This window comes from Diceros bicornis, chromosome 26 (genome assembly GCF_020826845.1).
Source record: "Diceros bicornis minor isolate mBicDic1 chromosome 26, mDicBic1.mat.cur, whole genome shotgun sequence".
Classification (NCBI taxonomy): domain Eukaryota; kingdom Metazoa; phylum Chordata; class Mammalia; order Perissodactyla; family Rhinocerotidae; genus Diceros; species Diceros bicornis.
Genome location: NC_080765.1, coordinates 46,369,297 through 46,390,675, shown reverse-complemented (window position 1 = coordinate 46,390,675; position 21,379 = coordinate 46,369,297). Strand labels below are relative to the sequence as shown.

General features: G+C 62.6%; 2 protein-coding genes across 9 annotated transcripts; one reads left to right on the top strand and one right to left on the bottom strand.

The window, feature by feature from the left end:
- Window positions 1-1,888: 1,888 nt before the first annotated feature.
- On the top strand, window positions 1,889-14,468 carry NHERF2 (NHERF family PDZ scaffold protein 2). Of its 3 annotated transcripts, XM_058570338.1 has the most exons (7): window positions 1,889-2,210; window positions 4,717-4,917; window positions 10,869-11,048; window positions 12,207-12,360; window positions 12,435-12,478; window positions 13,035-13,097; window positions 13,343-14,468. In XM_058570338.1, exons 1-7 carry the CDS (start codon window positions 1,998-2,000, stop codon window positions 13,499-13,501), a joined length of 1,014 nt encoding a protein of 337 aa, XP_058426321.1. In that variant the 5' UTR covers window positions 1,889-1,997; the 3' UTR covers window positions 13,502-14,468. The 3 variants fall into 3 exon arrangements, with proteins under 3 accessions (XP_058426321.1, XP_058426322.1, XP_058426323.1); XM_058570339.1 differs by lacking the exon at window positions 13,035-13,097; XM_058570340.1 differs by lacking the exons at window positions 1,889-2,210; window positions 4,717-4,917 and adding an exon at window positions 7,551-8,277.
- Window positions 14,469-15,366: 898 nt separating this feature from the next.
- On the bottom strand, window positions 15,367-21,285 carry NTHL1 (nth like DNA glycosylase 1). Of its 6 annotated transcripts, XM_058570328.1 has the most exons (7): window positions 21,147-21,284; window positions 20,633-20,762; window positions 20,000-20,261; window positions 19,074-19,244; window positions 18,028-18,187; window positions 15,674-15,779; window positions 15,367-15,594 (listed from the first exon to the last, which is right to left on the bottom strand). In XM_058570328.1, exons 1-7 carry the CDS (start codon window positions 21,259-21,261, stop codon window positions 15,471-15,473), a joined length of 1,068 nt encoding a protein of 355 aa, XP_058426311.1. In that variant the 5' UTR covers window positions 21,262-21,284; the 3' UTR covers window positions 15,367-15,470. The 6 variants fall into 6 exon arrangements, with proteins under 6 accessions (XP_058426311.1, XP_058426313.1, XP_058426312.1 ...); XM_058570330.1 differs by lacking the exon at window positions 20,633-20,762 and having other exon boundaries at window positions 20,000-20,238; window positions 21,147-21,285; XM_058570329.1 differs by lacking the exon at window positions 18,028-18,187.
- Window positions 21,286-21,379: the final 94 nt, after the last annotated feature.

The window sequence follows — 21,379 nt, the reverse complement described above, 5'->3', positions numbered from 1 at the left end:
GGGGGTCTCCCATCCCTCAACTCCAGTGTGGCCCTGAAGCTACAGCATGGCACATTCTGGGTGGTCCTGGTTGCTATGGGGTGACCCCTAAGCCCCACCTGCTGTGGTATATGCTGGGACCGCACTGCCCGCACCCATCCTCACAGTCTCCAGGGGCAGCAGCACCAAGTTGGGTCCAGGGAGGCCAGCCACAGGCCAGACAGGCAGCCTCTGGACAGGCAAACAGACAGATGGAGGTGGCCAGCCAGGTGGGGGCCTATGGCAGCATCAGCCAGGAACTCGGAGTTGGGGGTGGGGGAGCAGCCGTGCAGCTTCGGCCTAAGTGGCTTTTAGGGGCAGCAGCTGGGGTGTGGACACCCAAGGGGCTGTGGCCCAGGAAGCTGCCCAGAGGCGGGCCCTGTGCTTGGCGGGGGCTGGGAGCCCAGGCTGAGGGCATGGAGAGGGGAGAAGGAGATGCAAGGACGGGGCCTGAGCCGACTCTTGCTTCTGCCCTCATGGGGAGCTGTCTGGGCTGGCTGTGCCTGCCCCCCCGGGGACCAGGTATGTGCAGGGGGTGGGGGGCCAGGGCTGGGGAGGGGCAGGGTGAGGGTGACCAGGTATGTACAGGGTAGGGCAGGGCAGGGCTGGGGAGGGGCAGGCTGAGGGTGAGCATGCAGCTCAGCTGTCTTCCTGTATCTGAGGCTGAGAATGAACTCCATGGTGAAGAGTGTGGATTTGGAATCTTACAGCCCTGGGCCCAGGAGAAGCTGGGGAACTTTGCCTGGGTCTCTTCCCTTTCCAGATCTCAGTCTCCTGATCTGTAAAATGGCCTGAGTCCCGTATGGTTGTTCCAGGTAAAATGCACTCAGGCGCAAGGAAGCATAAGTGATTCTGCATTGTGATTATTATTGTCCAATTGGGGGAAGAGGGCACTCATGCTGTGGGGTGGGAGTGGGGGCTGCTGTAGGGGAAGGGGAGGAGAGAGGGAGGGGAGGGCTGGGGTGGAGGAAGGGAGATCTGAAGGGGTCTGAGAGCTCAGACACCGAACTCCTCAGCACATTTCATCCCAGGTCAGGAGGAGGGTAGCAAAGACTCTCTCATCCCAGCCAGACAACTGCATTTCCTCCCTGCACTCCTTGTAGTCACAGACCAGGCCTGGGATGGGCAGGGGCACGAGCGAGGGGCCCTGGCAAAGTGAGGGGATGGTAGGGGGAATGTTTAATGGATGTATGCAGCACAGATAGGCACAAACACTCCTGAAGGGGGTAGGGGAGTCACCCAGTCACTGGCCTCCAGGTTATAGGGGAGGGCTGCTGCCATATCACTTTCAAATCCCTCTTTTGCCTCCTGGAGTGTCCTGGACTCTGGTCCCGGCCAGGGCAGCTCCGGGCGCAGGAAGGATCCAGATACACAGACAGCTGGGGTGGGGGTGGTGGTGGTGAGGGGGCTTCCCAGGAAGGTGAGCAGAGCTGTTGCCTTTGTTCTTACCCTCTGGCCACTGTGTAGGGTCCCTCGGCCTGAGGACACTTTCTCCACCCCCTCCCCCACCTCAAGAGCCCGCCTCCGTGCTGGTGCCACGCATACCGTAGGTGCTCAATAAAAGTTCCTGGAATAGGAGGCAAAGGCGCTGGCGCCAAGGAGGCTGCCCAGAGTGGGGGCGAGACCAGCGGGTCCCGGTGATTCGGGGTCCCCTGGCCCTGCAGTCCCCTACTTCCTGCGGGCTCCCCCGGGCTAGCGGGACGCCAAGGCAGGGGCAAGGCCACGACTGCTTGGGCCCGGGGCAGAGGGGGCGGCCGGGCGGAGGGGGCGGGGAAGGGGCGGGCGCGGGGGCGGTGCCGCAGCCTGAGCCCGAGCCGGAGCCCGAGGCGTCGGGAGCCGAGCGGGAGCCGCCGAGGCCGCCGCCGGGTTTCCAGCGCCGCCGCCGCTGCCGCCTCCGCGCCGTCCCCGCGCCCCTGCCTGCCGGCGGCGGGCGTGAGCGCCGTGGCCAGCTCGGGGCCGGCGGGTGGGCAGCCGGCGCCATGGCCGCGCCGGAGCCGCTGCGGCCGCGCCTGTGCTGCCTGGTGCGCGGCGAGCACGGCTACGGCTTCCACCTGCACGGCGAGAAGGGCCGCCGCGGGCAGTTCATCCGGCGCGTGGAGCCCGGCTCCCCGGCCGAGGCGGCCGCGCTGCGCGCCGGAGACCGCCTGGTTGAGGTCAACGGCGTCAACGTGGAGGGCGAGACGCACCACCAGGTGGGTGCCCGCGCCCCGCCCGCCGGGCCCTCCCCGGGGAGCGCGTCCCTGCCCCGCGCGCGCAGGGGGCGCTGAGGACCACCGGGCTCGGCGCCGCCTGCTTCCAGGCCTCGGCTCCCTGCCCGGGGCCGGGAGGGGGTTGCACAAGGGCCTGCGTGAGCTCCCCCGGGGAGGTGGGGGACGTGGCCACGGAGGCAGCGGCCGCCGGCCTCCTTCCTAGCCTCCCCCCCCAGGAAGCTCAGCCCTGCACCGCGGAGAGCGGGGGGAGATCCTGGCAGGGAGGGGCCCGCACTGCGGCTCTTGGGTCCTTGGCCCTAGTTTAGTCTTGTTTTGGACTCCCTGTGCCATGTGTGGAGGTGTCGGTTACCTTAGGGGGGTTTCCATGCAAGTGGGTACCCTGGGTGCTTTTCTTTGAGTGTGTAGACATGCGCGTGTGTACACAGACAATGTGTGTGAGTGTGCAGGTCCCTCTGGGGATCACCCAGATGTGCATACATTTATCTGTGTGTACCTGGGAGGTGTCACAGTAAGGGCACACCTGTGTGTGCGTGTATCAGTGAGTGTGTATGTGTATGTGTGTGCTGGACTGTGTGGGTGAATAGACAGGTCTTCACCCCTAGATGTGTGTGGATAGATCTGCATGCCTGGACGTGTGTGAGAGCTGGGCTCTGTGTATGTGTTGGACTGTATGTATCAATATACAGGTCTGCATGCCTGGATGTGTGAGTGTGGATAGAGCTGCATGCCTGGATGTGTGTGTGAGCTGGGCTGTGTGTGTGTGTGTCTGCCGGCCCGGCTGTGTGTAGTCATCAGTGTATGTTGGCAGGCCAGTGCCCTAGTGTGTGTCCTGGCTGATGGTGTCTGGGTCCCAGTAGGAGTCGCTACTGCTGGCAGCACATTCCTCTCTGTGGAGGCTGCTGGCCCTGCAGGGGTCACTGGCCACAGACCCTGCCCCCTGCAGCTGGAGATGAAGGCCAGAGGGAGGGCAGGGTCTCCTCTCTGCAGGTTCTGACCCCTGGAGGGGGGTCCATCTCCACTGGCCAGGGGCTCACCTGGCTTGGGTCCAGCCTCCCTCCCCCCTTCTGCTCCAGGGTCCTCTGTGTCCCCCCAGCACTATGAGTTTCTGACCCGCCTGTGTGGCCAGCCCTGGGGCCTAGAGATGAGTTCTTCTCTGGTTCTTCACTGGGCCTGGAGCTGAGCTCCCACTCTACCCTTGGGGCCCTTGTCTATCCATTTGTTTTTGCGGTCCTTCTGTCTTCCAGCCAGAGTGTCAACTGGATGAAGCTGTTTGCTGAAGGAGGATAGGGGTCAGGGCCAGAGGATTTGGCCTGACAGGCCGCGGGGAGGGGCTGGCAGAGCTGGTGCCTGGCCTCTGCGTAGCAGTCACTGTCACCCTTGCCCCAAGAGCGCCTGCTTATCCCAGGCTTCTGGGTGCTGGTCTCCAGGAACTTCACACACAGGACCACGTGGGTCGCTCTCACTGCCCCAGGAAGGAGGAGATGCAGTTACGGCTCCCATTTTGCAGATGAGGAAACTGATGCTTGGAGATAGTGGGTGACTTGTCTGGGTCCCACAGTCAGGATGCAGCAGGGTGCTGGGGTCCTCCTGTGGCTCTGTGGGTCACAGGGAGAGAGGAAGGACAGGAGGGGCAGGGGGTGGGGGGAAGGTGGGCCTGGTCTAGACCCTCCTATCTGTTGACAACTTCTGCCAAGTAGCTGATGGGGGTCCCGTCTGCCGTCCTCCAGGCCTTGGGGTGGGGGTGTTGCCCTTCCTACCCCAAAGCCCAGTGGGCACTGCCCCTTCTCCTGCAGGGCACGCACTGGCATGCATGCTCCATGGCACCCACATGCACCTGCAGAGACACACAGATGTCCATAATGCCACACTCGTCCTACAGGTGGACCTGCCCCTCCCTGCCTCACCTGCTGGGTCTGAATCCTGCTTACTGAGTTGTGTGTCGGTGCCCACGGAGGTGCCTTGTGGAAGGCCTAGAGGCAGGGGTTTAGACTTCCTTGCTCCACCACTGAGAAGGACAGAATTGGGCACAGACACTCAGACTGGGACCCAGGGAGAGAGTTCTCTCCCTCCAACCCAGACCAAGAGAGACCCTGAAACAGATGGATGTACGCCTGCACACAGACGCGCGCGCACACACCCACACACGCACACTGAAAACCTGAAGCTTGGCCGTGCACCATCTTTGTCACTTCCAGACCACTGCCTCCCCCAGCTTCCTGGTCTCTCCTGGAGAAGACCCTGGGCTGAGGCGACGACCCTGCAGCCCTGGCATCCTGGGCCCCAGTGTCAGGAGCTCTGGGAGAGGAGGGAGGGAGCGGCTGGAGCCCGGGGGTGGGGGGTGGAGCCGGCGGGCCTCTCGGTCCAGCCGCCCACCCCTGGTAGGCCAGCCGCCTGCCTGCAAGCCCAGGCGAGCCCTGGGTGGTGCCACTGTCCATGTGCTGTCTGGAGTGTTGGCCGCTGACCTGCTCCTGCCACCTGCCTGTCCCAGGTGGTACAGAGGATCAAGGCTGTGGAGGGGCAGACTCGGCTGCTGGTGGTAGACAAGGAGACGGACGAGGAGCTCCGCCGGCGACAGCTGACCTGCACCGAGGAGATGGCCCACCGAGGGCTTCCGCCTGCCCACGATCCCTGGGAACCAAAGCCAGACTGGGCACGTGCAGGCAGCCTCGGCTCTGAGGCTGGCCAGAAGGTATGGGGGGCTCTGCCCATAGGGACCACCCTGGCCTCTCCCAGAACCACCGTCTCGGCCTTTCGACAGCAGTCTCTGCCTCTGGTCACCCCGGAACTCTCTGTCTCCATCTCTTCTGCCTCTCGGGGGCCTCTCCTCTGCCCTTGGTGACTACCCCCTTGGCCTCTTGGGGCCACTCTTTCTGCCTTCAGCTTGTGTCCTAAGCCAGGTGGGGTAAGGGCAGCCTGGCCCTGGTCCCTGGCCCTCTTCCCCAGGACATTCATCAGAGCCACCTGGCCTGGGGAGGGTCCCCGTGACAAGCCCTCTCCCCAGCCTAGGTGCTGAGGAACCTGGGGAGGGGCTGCTGGGACATCCTAGGGCTGAGTGTGTCCAGCTCTGTGCCTGGTTGGGTGTCTGTCTGTCTGTGGTTCTGTCCCTGTGTCTGTCTGAGGTGCCTGCTTGTGCTGTGAAGGGCTTGGAGGAGGCTGGCCCTCCTCTGCAGGCAGTACGTGGTTGGGGGCAGCCCAGGAGACTCTAAGCTGGGTCCTCAACGGGGGATCTATAGGGGTTGGGGTGCCTCCCCTTCTCCCTGCCTCCCCTCCAGGCTAGAGGAGCTGGAAAAGAAAGGGGAGGGGGGGCTGTTCCATCACCTTCTAGCTCGCAGGGCCAGGGGTGTGGCCCTAGCTGGGCAGGCCTAGGGGAGGCCAGGAGGAAGGGCTGAGGCTGCTTGCTTTGCCCTCCTGGAAGCTCCATGTTAGTGTCTCTCATGTTCTCTCTCCCTTTTTTTTTGGTGAGGAAGATCAGCCCTGAGCTAACATCCATGCCATCGTCCTCTTTTTGCTGAGGAAGACCAGCCCTAAGCTAACATCTATTGCCAATCCTCCTCCTTTTTTTTTCTCTTTTTCTCCCCAAAGCCCCAGTGGATAGTTGTATGTCATAGTTGCACGTCCTTCTAGTTGCTGTATGTGGGACGCTGCCTCAGCATGGCCGGACAAGCGGTGTGTTGGTGCGTGGCCAGACAAGCGGTGCATTGGTGCGTGGCCAGACAAGCGGTGCGTTGGTGCGTGCCTGGGATCCGAATCTGGGCCGCCAGCAGCGGAGCGCGCACTTAACCGCTAAGCCACGGGGCCGGCCCATCCCTTTTTTTTTCTTTTAAAGAAAAACCCTGGGATTCAAGCCCAGGGTTCCCCAGATCCCACTTTGAGGACCACTGGCCTAGGGCCGGTCGATGTGTGAGATTTTAAGTTTCTGGGTGTGCGGAGGACCCCGACATTCGCCGTGTTGCTTTTCTTTTTCTTTTTGTTTTTTTTTTGTGTGTGTGTGAGGAAGATCAGCCCTGAGCTAACATCTGTTGTCAATCCTCCTCTTTTTGCTGAGGAAGACTGGCCCTGGGCTAACAACCCTGCCCATCTTCCTCCACTTTATATGGGACGCTGCCACAGCATGGCTTGACAAGCTGTGCATCGGTGTGCGCCCGGGATCCGAACCCTGGGCTGCCACAGCGGAGCGTGAGCACCTAACCGCTACTCCACCGGGCCGGGCTCCTGTTGCTTTTCTAAATGTCTCCCGTGTGAGCTGGCCATGCCTGTGACCTGGACCTTGAGGGGCCTGTCTGGGGGAAGATGGCTTCAGGTTGAAGCTTCCAGGTGGGAGCCAGCCTGGGCACAGGCCTGCACGTGAACACATGGGCTGCTTTTTGTCCTTCACGGCTGGAGGGCAGAGAACCGTGGGGGTGGTCAGGGCCATGGTGCCAAGCCCTGGAGTCTAGACGTTGCCCCGGGGCCACAAAAGCCAGAGCAGGGGATGTTAGGGTCAGATTTGTGATTTCAGGGGGGCCCTGAGATGGTGCACTGGCTAGGCCCCCTCCCCAGCCTGACGACTGGAGTCTCCCTCCTTCCCGGGCATCTCACCCCCCCGGAGGAAGCACCCCTCCCCCAGACGTTTGTCCATTGATTTAGACACAAACGGCTGAGTTCACCTTCCTGTGGAAAAATCCACCCTCAGGCCTTATCTGGAGGGTGGGGTAGCTGAGGCACCTTGTCCTTGGGTGGGACCTTCCCCCTCAGCTATTTCAGGCTCTGGGGGCTGCAGGAAGCCCCAGGAGGGGGCTTCCTCTGGGCATATTTTTAGAGGAACAAAGTGGGGCCTGACTGGCAGGTTCCTCTGTGGTTGGGGCTGGCCTGGGACAGGGACCCCAGAAGGTCAGGGGGCACCCAGAGGACAGGGTCTCCCCTCTCCCTCCCGGCTGATGTTTAATTGGCTGAGCTCAGAGCATGGGGAGGAGGAGCTGGGCCTGGCTAACCTCTAGGAACCAGGCTGTGCTCACCCCCCACCGCCCCGCCCCTAGAGCCAGGAGGGTGATGCTTACAGGCAGGGCTGTGCTGTAGTGGGGCCTCGAAGCAGCAGGACAAGAGAACCAGGGCGGGATGGGTGAGGTTTGCTTCAGGGCAGGATGAAGGGGCCCACCCCCAGTGCCTGGTAGGAGGCAAGGATCAAGGCAGGAATCAAGGCCCTGTGGGCCACTCAGGTCCTCAGCCTCATTTTCCTCCAGTCCCTGGGGGTGGGAATGAGGGAGGTGGGGCAGGGGAGGACACTGATGTGGCCGGCCCCACCCTTTGGGGGCTGTTAGGGCCTCGTCAGTAGTGAGTCAGCCCTGGGCCAGACGGGGCTAGGGGTAGCTGCAGCTGCAGTGCAGCTGATCCTGACAGTGATGGGAGGAGGTGGCCGCCAAATGGAGATGGGGCAGCTCTTGGTGCCAGGGCCGTGGTGGCGGTAACAGACCCAGCCCAAGCCCCTACCACAGTTCTGGAGGCCCCTAGGGGCTGAGAGTGAGTGAGGTGACAGAGTCCTGCAGGGGGTGACTGCCTGGTAGAGGACCCAGTGCCTACAAGAGGGTTCTGGGGCTTCCTGGTTCCTGCCTCCCCTCTGCTCCCAGTGAACCGTAGCAGGCTTGTCTTCTGTTCTGGGGTGGGGTCCCCTCCCGTGCCTCTCTGTCTCCCCAGCCCTGGGAGCAGGTCCTGGGAGCGGAGCAGGGCAGGGCCTCCTGGCAGCTTCCTTCCTTCCTTTCTTGGGACGGAAACTCAGCCGCTGTGGGGCTCCAGGCTGGAGCCTGAGCAGGGGAGGGGGGGCTCAGCCACCACCCTGCTCCCCAAAGTGACTCAGCCCCCATATCCCCACCCATCCCTGGGGAGCCTGGGCCTCAGTAGGAAGCGGATAAATGGGGTGGCAGCCTGGGCTGGCTGGAGAGCTCAGGCCACTCCAGCTGGACACTCGCTGCCTGCCACTTCTGTCCTGCCTCCCATGGCCCGCTCTGGGAATGCTGCATCACCTGCCCCGGCCCCAGGAGCCCCTCCACGGAGCCCATCCTGGGGGCTTGTACAGGTCAGGCGGGGTGGGGGGGCAGGGTGGGCAGTGAGGACCCCACGAACTGGCTTAGCCCGTGTCCCCCAGGGTCAAGAGAGGGGACTCTGGGGACCCTGGTGTGAGCAGGCTGGACCCTGAGTAACAATGGGGGCTTTTCTCTGCCAGGGAGCCAGAGCTGGTGAGTCATCATCTGGGGGGCACAGCACAGCTCCCGGGGTACCCCCATACCAGCCTCTTTGTCTAGTCACAGGCACGGCTAGGAGACCAGCGTTTGTCTAGCTCTGGGGCCGCCCAGCTGGGAGCCCGTGGGACCCCGAGGGCCTGGCTGGGAGGCGGCAGGAAGTCCTCTGAGCCAGGGCAGGGAGCAAGGAATGTGAGCAATGCACTGGGCCGAGCGCCCCCTCCCACCCACTGCTTGCCTGCCCTCTCGGCCTCAGCCTCCCTGCTGGGCCACCCCACTGGGTCACCAGCCTTGGCCCCTGCCTTGCAGCCCCTCAGCTTGAGGGTCTAGTGCCAAGATTGGAGCTCCTTGGACCCTGATCTTACGTAATGAGGGATTCAGGCTAGACGTTAGGTGAAACCTCTTGGCTGATGGGGTGAGAGGCAGCTGTGCAGGGTTGAGGCAGGGGGATGGCCAGTATGGTCCCGAACCCGGATGTGACTTCAGCCTGGCCTCATGGCCCCGGATGCCCCCCCAAATCCTGCTTCCCATTTGGGGACCTTGAGAGCCCCCACCCTGGAGGCCACTGTGGAGGGCGTGGAAAGAGGCTGCAGGGCCCAGCGCCACGGGGCTGTCCTTTTGCGCATGTGGGTCACCGCGTGTGTCCATGTAGCGTGTCCGTGAGCGTGTCTGGATGTCTGGTCTCTGTGACCACGTGATGTGTCTCTGCCACCTGGTCCCGTGTCCACGTGCCAGGCATGGTCATGTCACACTTCCATGTTTCACGCACGGCTTGCCAGCCTCAGGGCCTGTGCCCTGACAGCCTGTACCTGAGAGGCGCCCCTGGGGTGGGGGGGTGTGGGCCGGCCTCAGGCTGCATACCTGTACCTCCAGGTGTGTCAAGGAGAGGGGATCGTCTATGCAGTGGGCCTCTGGAGAACTTGGGGGTCTCGCACCCCTCAGTTCTGCCCACATTGCCTGGCTGAGCCCCCGGGGGACCAGCAGACCCCCAAGGAACAGTAACCCTGTCCCAGGAGTTCCTGGGGTTATGTGGCCAGATGGTGGCCTGCAGCGGGGGTTCTGAGGGGTTGTCTGGGCAGGCTTTGGGGGTCAGGAAAGCGATCCTGGAGGAGGGGTGCAGGCTGGACAGGAAGACAGTGTTCCCGACAGGTGGGAAGGCCCAGAGCCTGGGGCAACGCACCCGCCCTGCAAGGACAGACACACTTGGTCCCACAGCTGGGCAGCCACTGACTGGCATATCAGAGCATGCAGTCAGATTTGGGGTTTGGAACGGGCTCGCAGGCCTGGAGGCTGGAGTGGTCAGGGGATGGCCTGGGCTGCAGGGAGACAGGTGCCTAAGGCCTGGAGACCTTCCCTGAGGACCGAGGGCCCCTCCCTCAGTGCCACTCCCAGCCCGGCTCAGGGTCCCTCGGCTACATGCAGGGACGTGGAGGGTGAGGGAAGGGCCTTAGTGAGCACACCCACCCCAAACACTCACCTGCACACGCACTCAAGCCCTGAGCGTCCGGAGAAACCTGAGCTACTGCCCGCCCACTCACTCCGGCCACCAGCCATGTTTAATTGAGCAGTCGCAGCCGCTGGCCACTCAGCACTGTGGTCACTGCCCCAGGTCCCGGCTGGGTGGGGGTCTTGGGGTTTGGCCCCTGCCTGCACGGCCCCCCGGCCCAGAACCCTACTGCAGGATGCCAGAGGTAAAGCGAGGCAGGGCCCTGGGTTGTCGACGGGAACCATCAGGGCACCATGGGCCTTCCGTGTCCGACCAGGGAGAGTGGGAGGGCAGGCCCTACCCTCGGCCCTCTCCCTTGGCCCCAGCCCCAGCTGGTGCGTCCCCGTGTCTCTCAGCCCTGTGGGGGTGGGGGCGGCTCCAGCTTGCTGTGGAATGTGAAAGCAAACACAGCCGCACTGCCACCAGCCTGGCGGAGGCCACTGGGAGAGAAAACAAAACTGCCAGGGCCTAGGACGCTGACAGCCCCACACTCGGGGCGGGGAATGTCAGGCAGAGCCCACAGGGACAGCCATCCCGGGACCCCACGATGAGTGGCAGCTTATGTTGCCTGGCCTTTCCTAGGACCCTGGTCTGTGCTCAGTGCTGTCTTTGAGCCTGCTGATTCTCCCAACACCCTGTAAGGCCCCTGGTCCCATCAGAAGTCGTTTGTGGTTTGGATACTGAGGCTTTACCCAAGATCCCACAGCTGGAGCTCCGTCACAGGCAGCACAATGGGGCCCCTGGGGCAAGACCACATGGTATTTATTTTTGAGACCTGGGGCCACTGCCAGGCAGGGGCATGATGCCGAGCTGGGGCTCCCAGCGCCCACCTCCACTGCTGCACTCGCATGCTGGGGGCCGGAGGCCTCCGGCTAGTGTCAGTGGCCGATGGGAGTGGGAGATCAGAGCTGGAGCCTAACCCTGAGTCCTCTGTGCCTGCAGGATGTCAATGGGCCACCGAGGGAGCTACGCCCTCGGCTCTGCCACCTGCGAAAGGGCCCCCAGGGCTACGGGTTCAACCTGCACAGTGACAAGACCCGGCCCGGACAGTATATTCGTTCTGTGGACCTGGGCTCGCCTGCCGCCCACTCTGGCCTCCTCGCCCGGGACCGACTCATTGAGGTACCTGTCACTGAGGCTTCGAGGTGCTGGGTGCTCCGTGTGTGTGCCTGTGTCCTTGTCCCCTGTGCCTGTGTCCCTGTCCCACGTACCTGTGTCCCTATCCCTGTGCACGTGTCTGTGTCACTGTCCTCTGTGCCCTTGCCCCTGTGTGTGTGTCTGTGACTCTGTCCCCTCTGTGTGCCTGCCCCGTGTCTGTGTCCCTGTCCCCTGTGTGTCTGTGTCCCTGTCTCTCTGTGCCTCTGTCCCTGATTGTGTGTCCTTGTCTATGTGTCTGTGCCCCTGTCCCCTGTATTTGTTCCCTCTGTGTCTGTGCCCTGTCCCTGTGTGTGTCTGTTCCGTGTGTATTTGTCCCCTTGTCCCATGTGTGCATATTTACCTGTCCCGTGTCTCTGTGCCCCTGTCCCCTGTATGTGTCCCCCTCTCCCGTGTGTCTGTTCCCTGTGTGTGTGACTGTGTCCCTGTCCCTGTGTATGTGTCTGCCCCTGTCCTGTGTGTCTGTGCCCTGTCCCCTGTATATCTGTGTCCCTGTCCCGTGTCCCTGTCCCATGTGTCTGTGTCCTTGTTCCATGTGTTTGTGCCCCTGTCCCGTGTGTCTGTCCCATGTGTGTGTCTGTGTCCCTGTCCCATGTGTCTTGTGTGTCTGGGTCTCTGTCCTGTGTGTTTGTGCCCGTCCCGTGTGTCCCTGTGCACCCCGTCCCCTGTGTGTCTGTCCCCATGTGTGTGTCCCTGTCCCCATGTGTCTGTGCCTATGTCCCATGTCTGTGCCCATCCCCATGTGTCTCTGCCCGTGTCCCTTGTGTCTGTGTCCCTGTCCTCGTGTTTGTGTTCCTGTCCATGTGTGTGTCTGTGCCCCCGTGTGTGTCTGTGCCCGTCTCCCGTGTCTGTGTTCTTGTCCTGTGTGTCTGTGTCCCTGTCCCCGTGTGTGTCTGTACCCCTGTCTGTGTATGTGCCTGTGCCCGTGCCCGTGTCCCTGTATGTGTCTGGGCCCCAGGTCCTCGCTGGGAGGAGGGCGATGCTGGGAACTTGAGCTGACCCTCTTCTTGCTGCCGCGGCTGGTGACAACATTGATAAATATTTGATGCCACACCTGGGCAGGCAGCTTGGGGGGCTAGTGGGGTATGCCCTCAGGCAGTGCTGACCCCATACTGCTGGTGGCAGGTGAACGGGCAGAATGTGGAGGGGCTGCGCCACGCGGAGGTGGTCGCCAGCATCAAGGCGCGGGAGGACGAGGCCCGGCTGCTGGTGGTCGACCCAGAAACAGATGAGTACTTCAAGCGGCTGCGGGTCACACCCACTGAGGAGCATGTGGAAGGTGGGCTGCTGCCCTGCAGGGCTGGGGCGGGGGGGTGGGGGGGCTGGGCAGCCACTGATACACTGTCCCCACAGGTCCACTGCCATCACCAGTCACCAATGGGACCAGCCCTGCCCAGGTGAGAGGGGGAGAATGGACAGGGTGGGCCCAGGAGACCACAGGGCCTCCTCTGGGGGTTGCAGGCCTGACAGAGGCCTCCCGAGATCTCTGTCCCTGTGTGGGCCCAGTCACTTCCAGCTTTAGTGTCCCCTGTGGACCCTGTCCTGGGTCAGCCACACCCCAGCCCCACAGGTGGTGGGCCCCCCTGTTCCCTCTGCCCAGCGCTGCCTGGCTACCTGGACTTGTCCTCAGTCGTCCTCTGCCAGGTGTCCCTGGCTTCGTCCCAGGTGACGCTCATGTGGCTGATTCATACATCTAAACTTCCCCTCCCTGTCATGAGCTGGCCTGGACCGGGCCACCTGCCTGCTCAGTGCTGTGTATCCAGCGTCCTGCCCAGGCAGGGCCTGGAGCATAGTGGAGGCTTGGTGCCCACTGCCGAATGAAGAAATAAATGCAGCTCCATTGTGTGTGTGTGTGTGTGTGTGTGTGTGTGTGTGTGTGCGTGCACGTCCGTGTGTATACCAGCGGCTCCTGGGCAGGGCCCCTGAAGCCACACCTTGCCCTTGGTTTCCCAGCTGAATGGTGGCTCAGCGTGTTCGTCCCGAAGCGATCTGCCTGGCTTAGACAAGGACACTGAGGTAGCAAGTGCCCACCCACCTCCACTGCTGTGCTCACACACTGGGGGACCAGAGGCCTTGGGGGTGGGTATTTGTGGAGCTGTCAGCCTGGGCAGTGGGGCCACCACCTCCAGGAAGCCCTCCTGGGCCCACTGCCCCAGCCCCACCAGGTGGCCTCTGGTGTGAGCTCCCTGGGAAGGGTCACCTGTCTGGGGGCTTCAGTCCAGGGCTCACTCTGGCCACCTGCTCACCCTGCCCACCCCTAGGATGGCAGCACCTGGAAGCGAGACCCCTTTCAGGAGAGTGGCCTCCACCTGAGCCCCACGGCAGCCGAGGCCAAGGAGAAGGCCAGAGCCACCCGGGTCAACAAGCGGGCGCCGCAGATGGACTGGAACCGGAAGCGCGAGATCTTCAGCAACTTCTGAGCCCCTCCCTGCCCATTCGCTGGGCCCAGGCCTCCTCCCCGCACGGACCTCGGGCCTCACTCCTTGGGCCCAGCCCAGAGCTCCCCAAGCCGCAGTGAACTGGAGGGGGTGCATCCGCACCCCCAGAAACTGTGGTGGTCCCACCACCACCCAGGAACCAACCCGTGTCCCAGTGAGCCCCCTTCTGCCCCCTTCCTGCTGGGTGCTGGGGGAGTGTGGCAGCAAGATGGGCGAGAAGGAGCCCTTGAAATGTGGGAGAGAGGGAGAGAGAGAGGAGGAGAGGCAGTGGTGACCATGGGGCTGGCCGGCCCTTGCTGCTCTGCCCAGGCCTGCTGACTTAAAGGAATTTGTGTTTTTGCTTTTTTTCCAAAAAGAGCTCCAGCTCCACACATGTTTCCACTTAATACCAGAGCCCCTGCCCCCGCCCCGCTCAGGACGTGCTCTCTGAATAATTGCAATAAAACAAACCTTTCTCCACAAACCATTTCCTCCCCACCCCCTCAGCAGCAGCTATCCCATGAGTCCCAGGGACTTCCAGGGCCAGAGGCGGGGGCGGGCTCCAGACTGCCTTTTTGGGGGCCAGATGTGGCTGTAGGAGCTGCCTCTGCCCCATCCCTGCCCCTCCTGGCGTGGGTGGTCACTAGGTCAGGCCCTCAGGGATCTGGGGTGCAAGGCCTGGTCTCTCCGAGGGGCCTGAGGAGGGAGGCCCCATGCCCCTGAAGTGGGCAGCCTCTGGACAGGCCCCATGTCCCTGTGCAGCAGCTCCCTGGCCTGGGGCGTATGGCTGTGTGAGCCTACCCCCAGGAGGGACCCCAGGCTTCTAGGCTCGGCCCCTGCCTGGAACCCCATCCCCAGGAGACCCCAGTGACTCTGCCTTTCCTCTCTGCCCTGAACCCAACTGACATTGCTGTCTGCCCTGTAAGCCATAGCGCATGCGCGCCCTCGGAATAAACAGGCCTTCCTTGGACTCTTGGCCGCCTCTGTCCTTCCTGAGCCCTCAGCTGGGGGTTGCGGGGGCTGTGGTCTGGGGGGAGGCAGCAGCCCAGGCAGCCCCTGAATCTCAGCTGCGGGACACCAGGTCTCATTCCTAAGCTTCCCCTCCCCCAATCTACATGCCTGGCAGCCAAGCCCAAATCCCTCTCAGCTCGTGCTCCACCCCCTCCCCCCACCGCCCCATCCCAGCCCACTTGGGACCCCCGCATCTCGCATCTCGCCTTGCATCTTATCTCGCCTTGCATCTTATCTCGCATCTCGGAGCCCTGCCCTTCTCTCTCTCTGACACACTCTGCGGCCCTTGCCTACCTTCGTTGCTTGGTGAGACCCAGTCCCACCCCCCACCCCCGGCCAGCACCTCCCCAGAGAGGCCTTCTGGGCCCCTGGCACCCCAAGGGCTACCCTCTGCCCAGGCGCAGCCCTCAGCAGGTACACACAGGTCAGGCCTTGTGCCCTGTGGCGCTCAGCCTGGGCCTACTGGTGTTTCTTTGGAGGCCAGGTGGCTCTGTAAACACTGGGGGTGGGGCCTCCTGGCAGAGGCAGGGCTCTCAGGGTGCACAAGTTCAGGAGGGGGGGTGTGTGTTTCCGGGTCCCCAGCCAGCTGTCAAGGAGGGAGGAGGCCCAGGCCTCTGGCGTCCCCAGCGGGCTTCCCAGCAGCTGGCTACAGCTGGCTCCCACGATCCATCTCCTTGATCCCAGACTCCTGCACACACGCCCCTGCCCCCAGTACATAGTCCAGATTGTCATGTCCCCATTCTAGCCTCTCAGGCAGCCCCGTTCCAGACACACGTGAGCATGGACACACGCACAGTTAACATGTGCTTCCCAACCCACCACCACCCCTCGGGGGTAGAAGTCAGCCAGACCCCAACTACAAACAACCCCCAAGCTTTATTATAAACAGGTTGCAGCTCCCCAGCAAAGACACATAGCAGACAGTGGCCAGAGTGGCGCCCGGGCTGAGGCCCCACGGCCCTCAGAGCCCCTGTGCAGCTGGACACAGGGCCCGATTGAGGCAGGCCTGGCAGCGTGGGCGGACAGGCAGACAGGTCTGCTGTCCGAAGCCCACCAACAGTCCGTTGATCTCGCTCCACAGCTCCCTGTGGGGGTGGGAGCCATCAGTGCAGAGGGAGGGTAGGAGGGGAGCCCTGCCCCGCGCATACCCCACCATAACCCCACCTGGGCAGCCACTCCTCCAGGGCGGTGCGGGTCTCCTCTGGGGACTTGGTTGTCTTCTTGGTCCACCTGAGTCTGTTGGCGATCCTGTGCACGTGTGTGTCCACCGCTGCTCGGAGACAGGGTGGGGTGAACGCGGGGCATGCTCACCAGCCCAGGCCCCTCCAGTCCCTGTCCTCAGCTCCTGCCCACAGCCCTGAGCCCAGGTTGGTGGGGGAGCGAGCCTGGAGCCTGACCAGCCTCCCAAACCCAGGCTTCCTTGGAGGGCCCAGATCTGCACAGTCCTGGCTGCAGTCTGAGAGTGGGTCACCAAGCCACCTCTGCTGCTGGGCAGGGGCTGAAGCCAGAACCCAAGAGGCTGGGCCTCTGGAGTGCAGGGAGCAATGCCTCCCGACCCAGACACTGGCTGTTGGAACCAGGCACGAGGGCACTGCCCACATAGCCAGCACCTGCCATGGCACCATCAGGCACAGAGTGGGGAGTGCAGCCAGGCCAGCTGCAGCTGTCGTCCACCTGGGCCACAGCCCCTCCTCCCTTTGGCTGGCCAGCCCAGGGCTTGGCCTGGGCACCAGCTCACCGAGGCCTCTTTCCCTCGGGCCTCCCCCCTACTCCCCCTCCTGTGTTTGCCACAGAAAGCAAGTCCCTGTACCAGCTTCTTTCACCTGCTGCTAAGTGCCTGGAAAAAGTCTTGGGCGCTCCCCAGATGCTGATGGAGGGCACCCTGGGGGCATGGGGAGAACACGCAAGTGGAGGCATCATGCCCTTGGGTCACCAAGCCTCTGTTTCCTCCTCTGTAATGCAGAGGTGACTATGCTCCCTAAGTCACCCAGGGGCCCAGTCTAGGGCCACAGCACACCATGTGACCCTCCTATGGGCAGGCCCTGGAGGGCTCTGCACACCTGTGCACCTAATGAGGGTGACTGCTTCCCCTGCCTTGTGGCCAAAGGTCAGAGAGGCCAAGTGCCTTGCCCAGTCACTCAGCTGGGAGGGCAGAGCTGAGATCAGCTGCTGTACCCTACAGCTCTGGCTTTCTAATCCAGAGGGCTTCTGTTAGGGATGTCCCCGGGGGACGGGACCTACTCATCCTAGGGTCTCCCTGTGGGTGACCAGGCCCACAGACAACCAGTAAGGCTGACATTCCTACACTCCTGCCTGCTGTGTCTGCTGCTCCCAAGCCCTGGCCCCTGTCCGACCGTGGGTAGGGGGCCCCTCCCCTAGACCTGCCAGACCACTCCTGGGACGCGGGCAGCCGAGAACAGCTGCCCAGATACGCTCAAGTATCTGCTGAGAGACTGGCAGCTGCAGGAGCCCTGGTGAGGGGGGGGGCTCTGCCCTAGCCCCCCACTGACCCTGCTCTGGCTCTTTGGGGCTGCTGCACTCCAGCCTCACTGTGCGGTCAGATCCCTCGACCCCTAGCTGCTCTCCTGCCATGGGCAGTGCTGGCAAGGGGCCCCCACCCCAGGGAGCAGCCTTTCGAAGCCATGAAAGCGCTGAAGGATTCCCACGCCCTCTTCCGCCCCCCTGCAGGAGTCCCAGAGCAGCACTGGGGTCAGGACACACAGAGGGATCATGGGTCAAGCCCTGGTTGGGCCTGCTGCTGTGTGGCCCCAGAACCCTAACTCTCTGGGCAAAGATCTGAGAAAGCTGCCGCACCCGACCACGTCTGCCTCCACGTGGAGGTCTTCTGACGCCAGGACGTGGCACCTGCACCAGGAAAGGGATTCCAGGAAGGGGCTCCCCCACTCCCTGGCTCTTCCTCCTCATGGCCCAGCCCCTTCCTCCTCCCCTGCTGGGTCCCTCTGCCCTCACCATGCCTCCCCAGTCTGCCCACGCTTATTCCAGAGCCTCCTGCCTCTGATTCTCTCCCACTTCACGGCTTTGTAGATGCTGTTCCTTCTGCCTGGAACGTACTTCCTCTTCTTGGCCTGGCCGGCCCCATCTCACCCTTCAGTTCTCAGCTGAATTACCCCCTCTTCAGGTAGTCTTCCCAGATGTCCCAGACCAAGCTGGCCCCCACAGTGCCCTGCATGCCCCCCTCAGTGTTTCTACCCCACTGGTAAGGAATTATTTGTTTGACATCTCTCCCGCACACACAGCCCAGGCCTCGAGCCCACCGCAGGGGCCTCTCACAGAGCCCAGCACACAGTAGGTAGGCGGTCAGCAAACAGGACCTCCTCCTATTATTCCCATCTCTGGGCGGGGCGGGGCGGGCCTAGCTCAGCATTGGGAACACCTTCTGACCCTCTGAGTCGTGGATAAGCAGACCTGAGCTGGGGTCACAGATCACCAGGGTGTGGGGAACCCGAACAGCAGCCAGCAAGCCCAGAGCTGCCGCCTTCCCTGTGGGTGCCGCTCACCAATGCCGGACACAGTGCCCCAGGCCACGGCCATGGCCAAGTGTGCCATCTTGGGCCCGACGCCTGGCAGTGCCACCAGCTCTGTCACGGAGGCTGGAATGTCCCCACCATAGCGCTGCTGCAGAATGGCACTGGTCTGCTTGATGTACTTCACCTTGTTCTGAAAGGTGGGGGTGGAAGTCAGCCTGGAGGTGGGTGTGTAGCCTGACCTGGGAAGATGAGGCCTGAAGGAGGGCCACAGATGCCCAGAGCTGCCTGTCACCTGCCCAGGACACACTCAGAGGCACCTGCTTGCCTGTCCCCCCAGGAAGTGGGAATGAGCCAAAGGCAGCAGGGAGCCCAAGGGAAGCCCAATGCAGGCCTGGACCCCTGCCTCCCACCCATCTGGGCCAATGACATGTGTGAGGTTTGGCTCAGACCCCTGTCCCCTCATTTCCCCCAGAGGCCAGGCAGGCTAAGCTGGCCAGCTATGTCAAGAGCTGGGCTCTGCAGCACCTGGGCCTTCAGAAAGGAAGCCTGGAGCCTGGGGCTCCCCCGCCAGCCGCCAGGCCAGCCGGGCGGTTCCCATCCTGTGCCTGAGCAAAGAGAACTATTTAAAACCCATTTGATAAACTGTAGCCCATGCCACTGCCAAGGGGAAGCAGCCCCACCCGATACCCAGTGCTCTGTGGCCTGTCGGGGCTGGGGTGGGGTGTGGTGGAAGGGGGGAGATGCCCTCCAGGGAGGCGTGGAGTAAATAAAGGGAAAGGAGGTGGGCAGGCAGCCTCCCAGAGGAAGGGAAGGGCCAGGCGGCTGGGCGGGGAGGTAGAGGAAGGAAGGGGCGGACTGCAAACAGGAAAGGCCAAGGGGCTCCAGGGCCTGGACTCAAGGCCCCATGGCCAGGCCCCCTGTAGGCTTGTGAGAGTGGCAGGGGGCTCCAGTGGGAACTCACATTCCAGCCCCCGTAGCCAGAGGTGCCTGACCCACTGTCCCACAGCACCATAGCCTCCTGACGTCTTTCCCAGGCTAGTGGCACCTCTGGCCCGGTCGCCTCAGGCTGGGCTCACCCTCCAGAAGCCCACGGGGTAGATGAGCGTGCCCAGCGTACTGTCATCTGTCTGCAGGATGCTGTCCACCGTCAGGCCCCAGGCCCTCAGCCGCTGCATGGCGCCCGCTGTCACCTGGTCTTTGGTCTGGCTGGAGAGCATTAGCGACAGCAGCACCTGATACCTCCGCACCTGCTTGCACAGTGACAGGGACCAGAGTAGTGGCAGGTCCTGGGTGCGACTGTGGGCCAGGCCCCAGCCAAGCCCTTTACCCACATCTGCTTGTTACCCTGGGCAACGTATGGGACATCAGCCTCTTACCCACCCTGGCCAATGGGGTGTGGGTGGGGTCTGGCCTGGGCCTGTTTCCTCATCTATAGGATGGGGACAGGAACAGTAACTGCCTCACAGGATCACTGTGAGGCTTAAATGCGTTATCACAGCACTTAGAACCATACCTGGCACAATGTCAGTGCTCAGTAGCCACTGGCTACCATTGCTATTGTTATTGCTTTGTGAAAACTACTACCCATTTCACAGACAAGCAAACTGAGGCCTCAAGAAGTATGTACCCAAGTCTCCATTAGCAGAGTTGGGATAAGAATCACATTGGTCTAAGGACCAGGCTCCAGACCAATGAAGTGTAAGAAACTCTCTCTCTTGCAGCAAACATTACTGAATGCCCTGATGTGCCAGCACTGTGTTGGCAAAAAGCAGAGCTTGAGTACCAAGCCACAGGTACCCCTCACCTGCTGAGTAGCACAATGAAAAAGGTGATGCTGCCCAGTGCTCTGGGCCCCAGGGGTGTGTCCTCTCAAGGTGCTGTCTGCAGGGGAGGGTGCCAGCCAAGAGCCACCAGGTGTTAGGCTGTCCCCTGCCAGAGGCCTGAAGGGAAGCAAGTGTCTCGTTCAGAAGGGGGTCACTAGGCAGATGGGGCCCCTGCCTACCTTTGGGGGTGCACTGGGGTCATAGCAGTGCTCCACCCCCAGCTGGTCCACAGGCGCGTCCTTCCCACTCCTCATGGTGCGGATGTTCACCAGCTGCTGCTGCCAGTCCTGGGGCTCCCAGCCTGGTGCCTTGAGGGGCTCAGTGTCCTCTCCTTTCTCACCATCTGAGGCCTCGTAGGCCACATTCACTCTCTGTGACTTCTGCTGACACTTCACACGACTGTGGCTTTTCCTTCCTTCTGCAAAAAGTGCCACCGGGTCCCTTCAGCAGGGGCCACAGGTGAGGGTGGGGTGTGGTTACTGCCCTACCAGCTATCTCACCCCTCAGCATTCATTCAACAACCATCCATCATCTACTACAGCTGGGGGTGCTCTGTCCTCTACAGCATACACTCTGGGGCAGGTCAGCCTTCTTCATGCCTCTGCCCTCCTGACCAAGTCTGCATCAGCACAGCAGGACCCTAGTAACAGCCTCCATTGCGATGCCCCCCAATCTAGTCTCCACACTGTCAGACAGAACTTGCTAAGACCCAAAACGGACTGTGTCACTTTCAGTTTAAAACTCCTTGTTGTTTTTTCCTTGTACTCATGATAAACTGCAAACTCCATCTTGGCATCAAAGCTCCTGCCTACCTGTCTGGCATTGTCACTTGCTTGTTCCCTCCATCCGTTCCTCCTGCCACGCTTCTGCCCCAGTGGATCTCCCTGTCTGGACTACCCCTGGAGTTCCTGGGTGCCTGTGGGAATCCCCCTCTGGCCAACTCTGCAGGACAAGGGAGAGGACTTCTGGCTAGGGGTGTCCTCAGCACCCGACCTCTCTGAGAGGGAAGCACCTACGAGAACAGGGCCGGTCTGCCCCACAGACAGCCTGGCACAAGCAGAGTATCGCAGGGCAAGCTAGTGGGACAAAGAGAACTTTCTTGTTCAAGACGACAGTGGAGAGGTGGGAGCGCCCGGAACCCAGCTCCTGTGGACCCCTACCCCTGCGTCCTGGGGACAGGGCACAGGGTGGGAACCCAGGGCCGCACGTGGGGCCGGGGAACTCGCTCGCGGCTGTCGGGTCCGCCGCGTTCTTGCAGGCCCTTGCAGGTCCTTGCAAACCCCTTCCCCCGCCTCTCCTCCCGTCCCAGCCCAGGCGTGGCGCTACCTCCAGACGCCTCTCCCCTCTGGAGCGGCGCGGCCTCCTCCCCACCCCGCCGCGGCCGGGCCCTAGATCCCTGGCTGCGGCTGCGGGTCACCATTCTCACGCCTGCGGCGTTCATGCCGGACTCCTGCGGACTACACATCCCGGCGGCCCCCGCGGTCCCGTCACGTGACTCGACGCTCGCGCAGTCTTTCCGCCAGAGGGCGGCCCAGAACTACGACTCCCAGCAAGCCCTG

Excerpts from the sequence above, each read along its gene's own strand:
- NHERF2 (XM_058570338.1), top strand. The coding sequence starts at position 1,998 with ATGGCCGCGCCGGAGCCGCTGCGGCCGCGCCTGTGCTGCCTGGTGCGC. Across the intron at positions 12,361-12,434 it reads CACTGAGGAGCATGTGGAAG|GTCCACTGCCATCACCAGTC; the intron begins GTGGGCTGCTGC and ends CTGTCCCCACAG. Across the intron at positions 13,098-13,342 it reads GCTTAGACAAGGACACTGAG|GATGGCAGCACCTGGAAGCG; the intron begins GTAGCAAGTGCC and ends GCCCACCCCTAG.
- NTHL1 (XM_058570328.1), bottom strand. The coding sequence starts at position 21,261 with ATGAACGCCGCAGGCGTGAGAATGGTGACCCGCAGCCGCAGCCAGGGA. Across the intron at positions 15,780-18,027 it reads GGGCACTGTGTCCGGCATTG|CGGTGGACACACACGTGCAC; the intron begins GTGAGCGGCACC and ends GTCTCCGAGCAG. Across the intron at positions 15,595-15,673 it reads CTGGAGGAGTGGCTGCCCAG|GGAGCTGTGGAGCGAGATCA; the intron begins GTGGGGTTATGG and ends CCACCCCCACAG.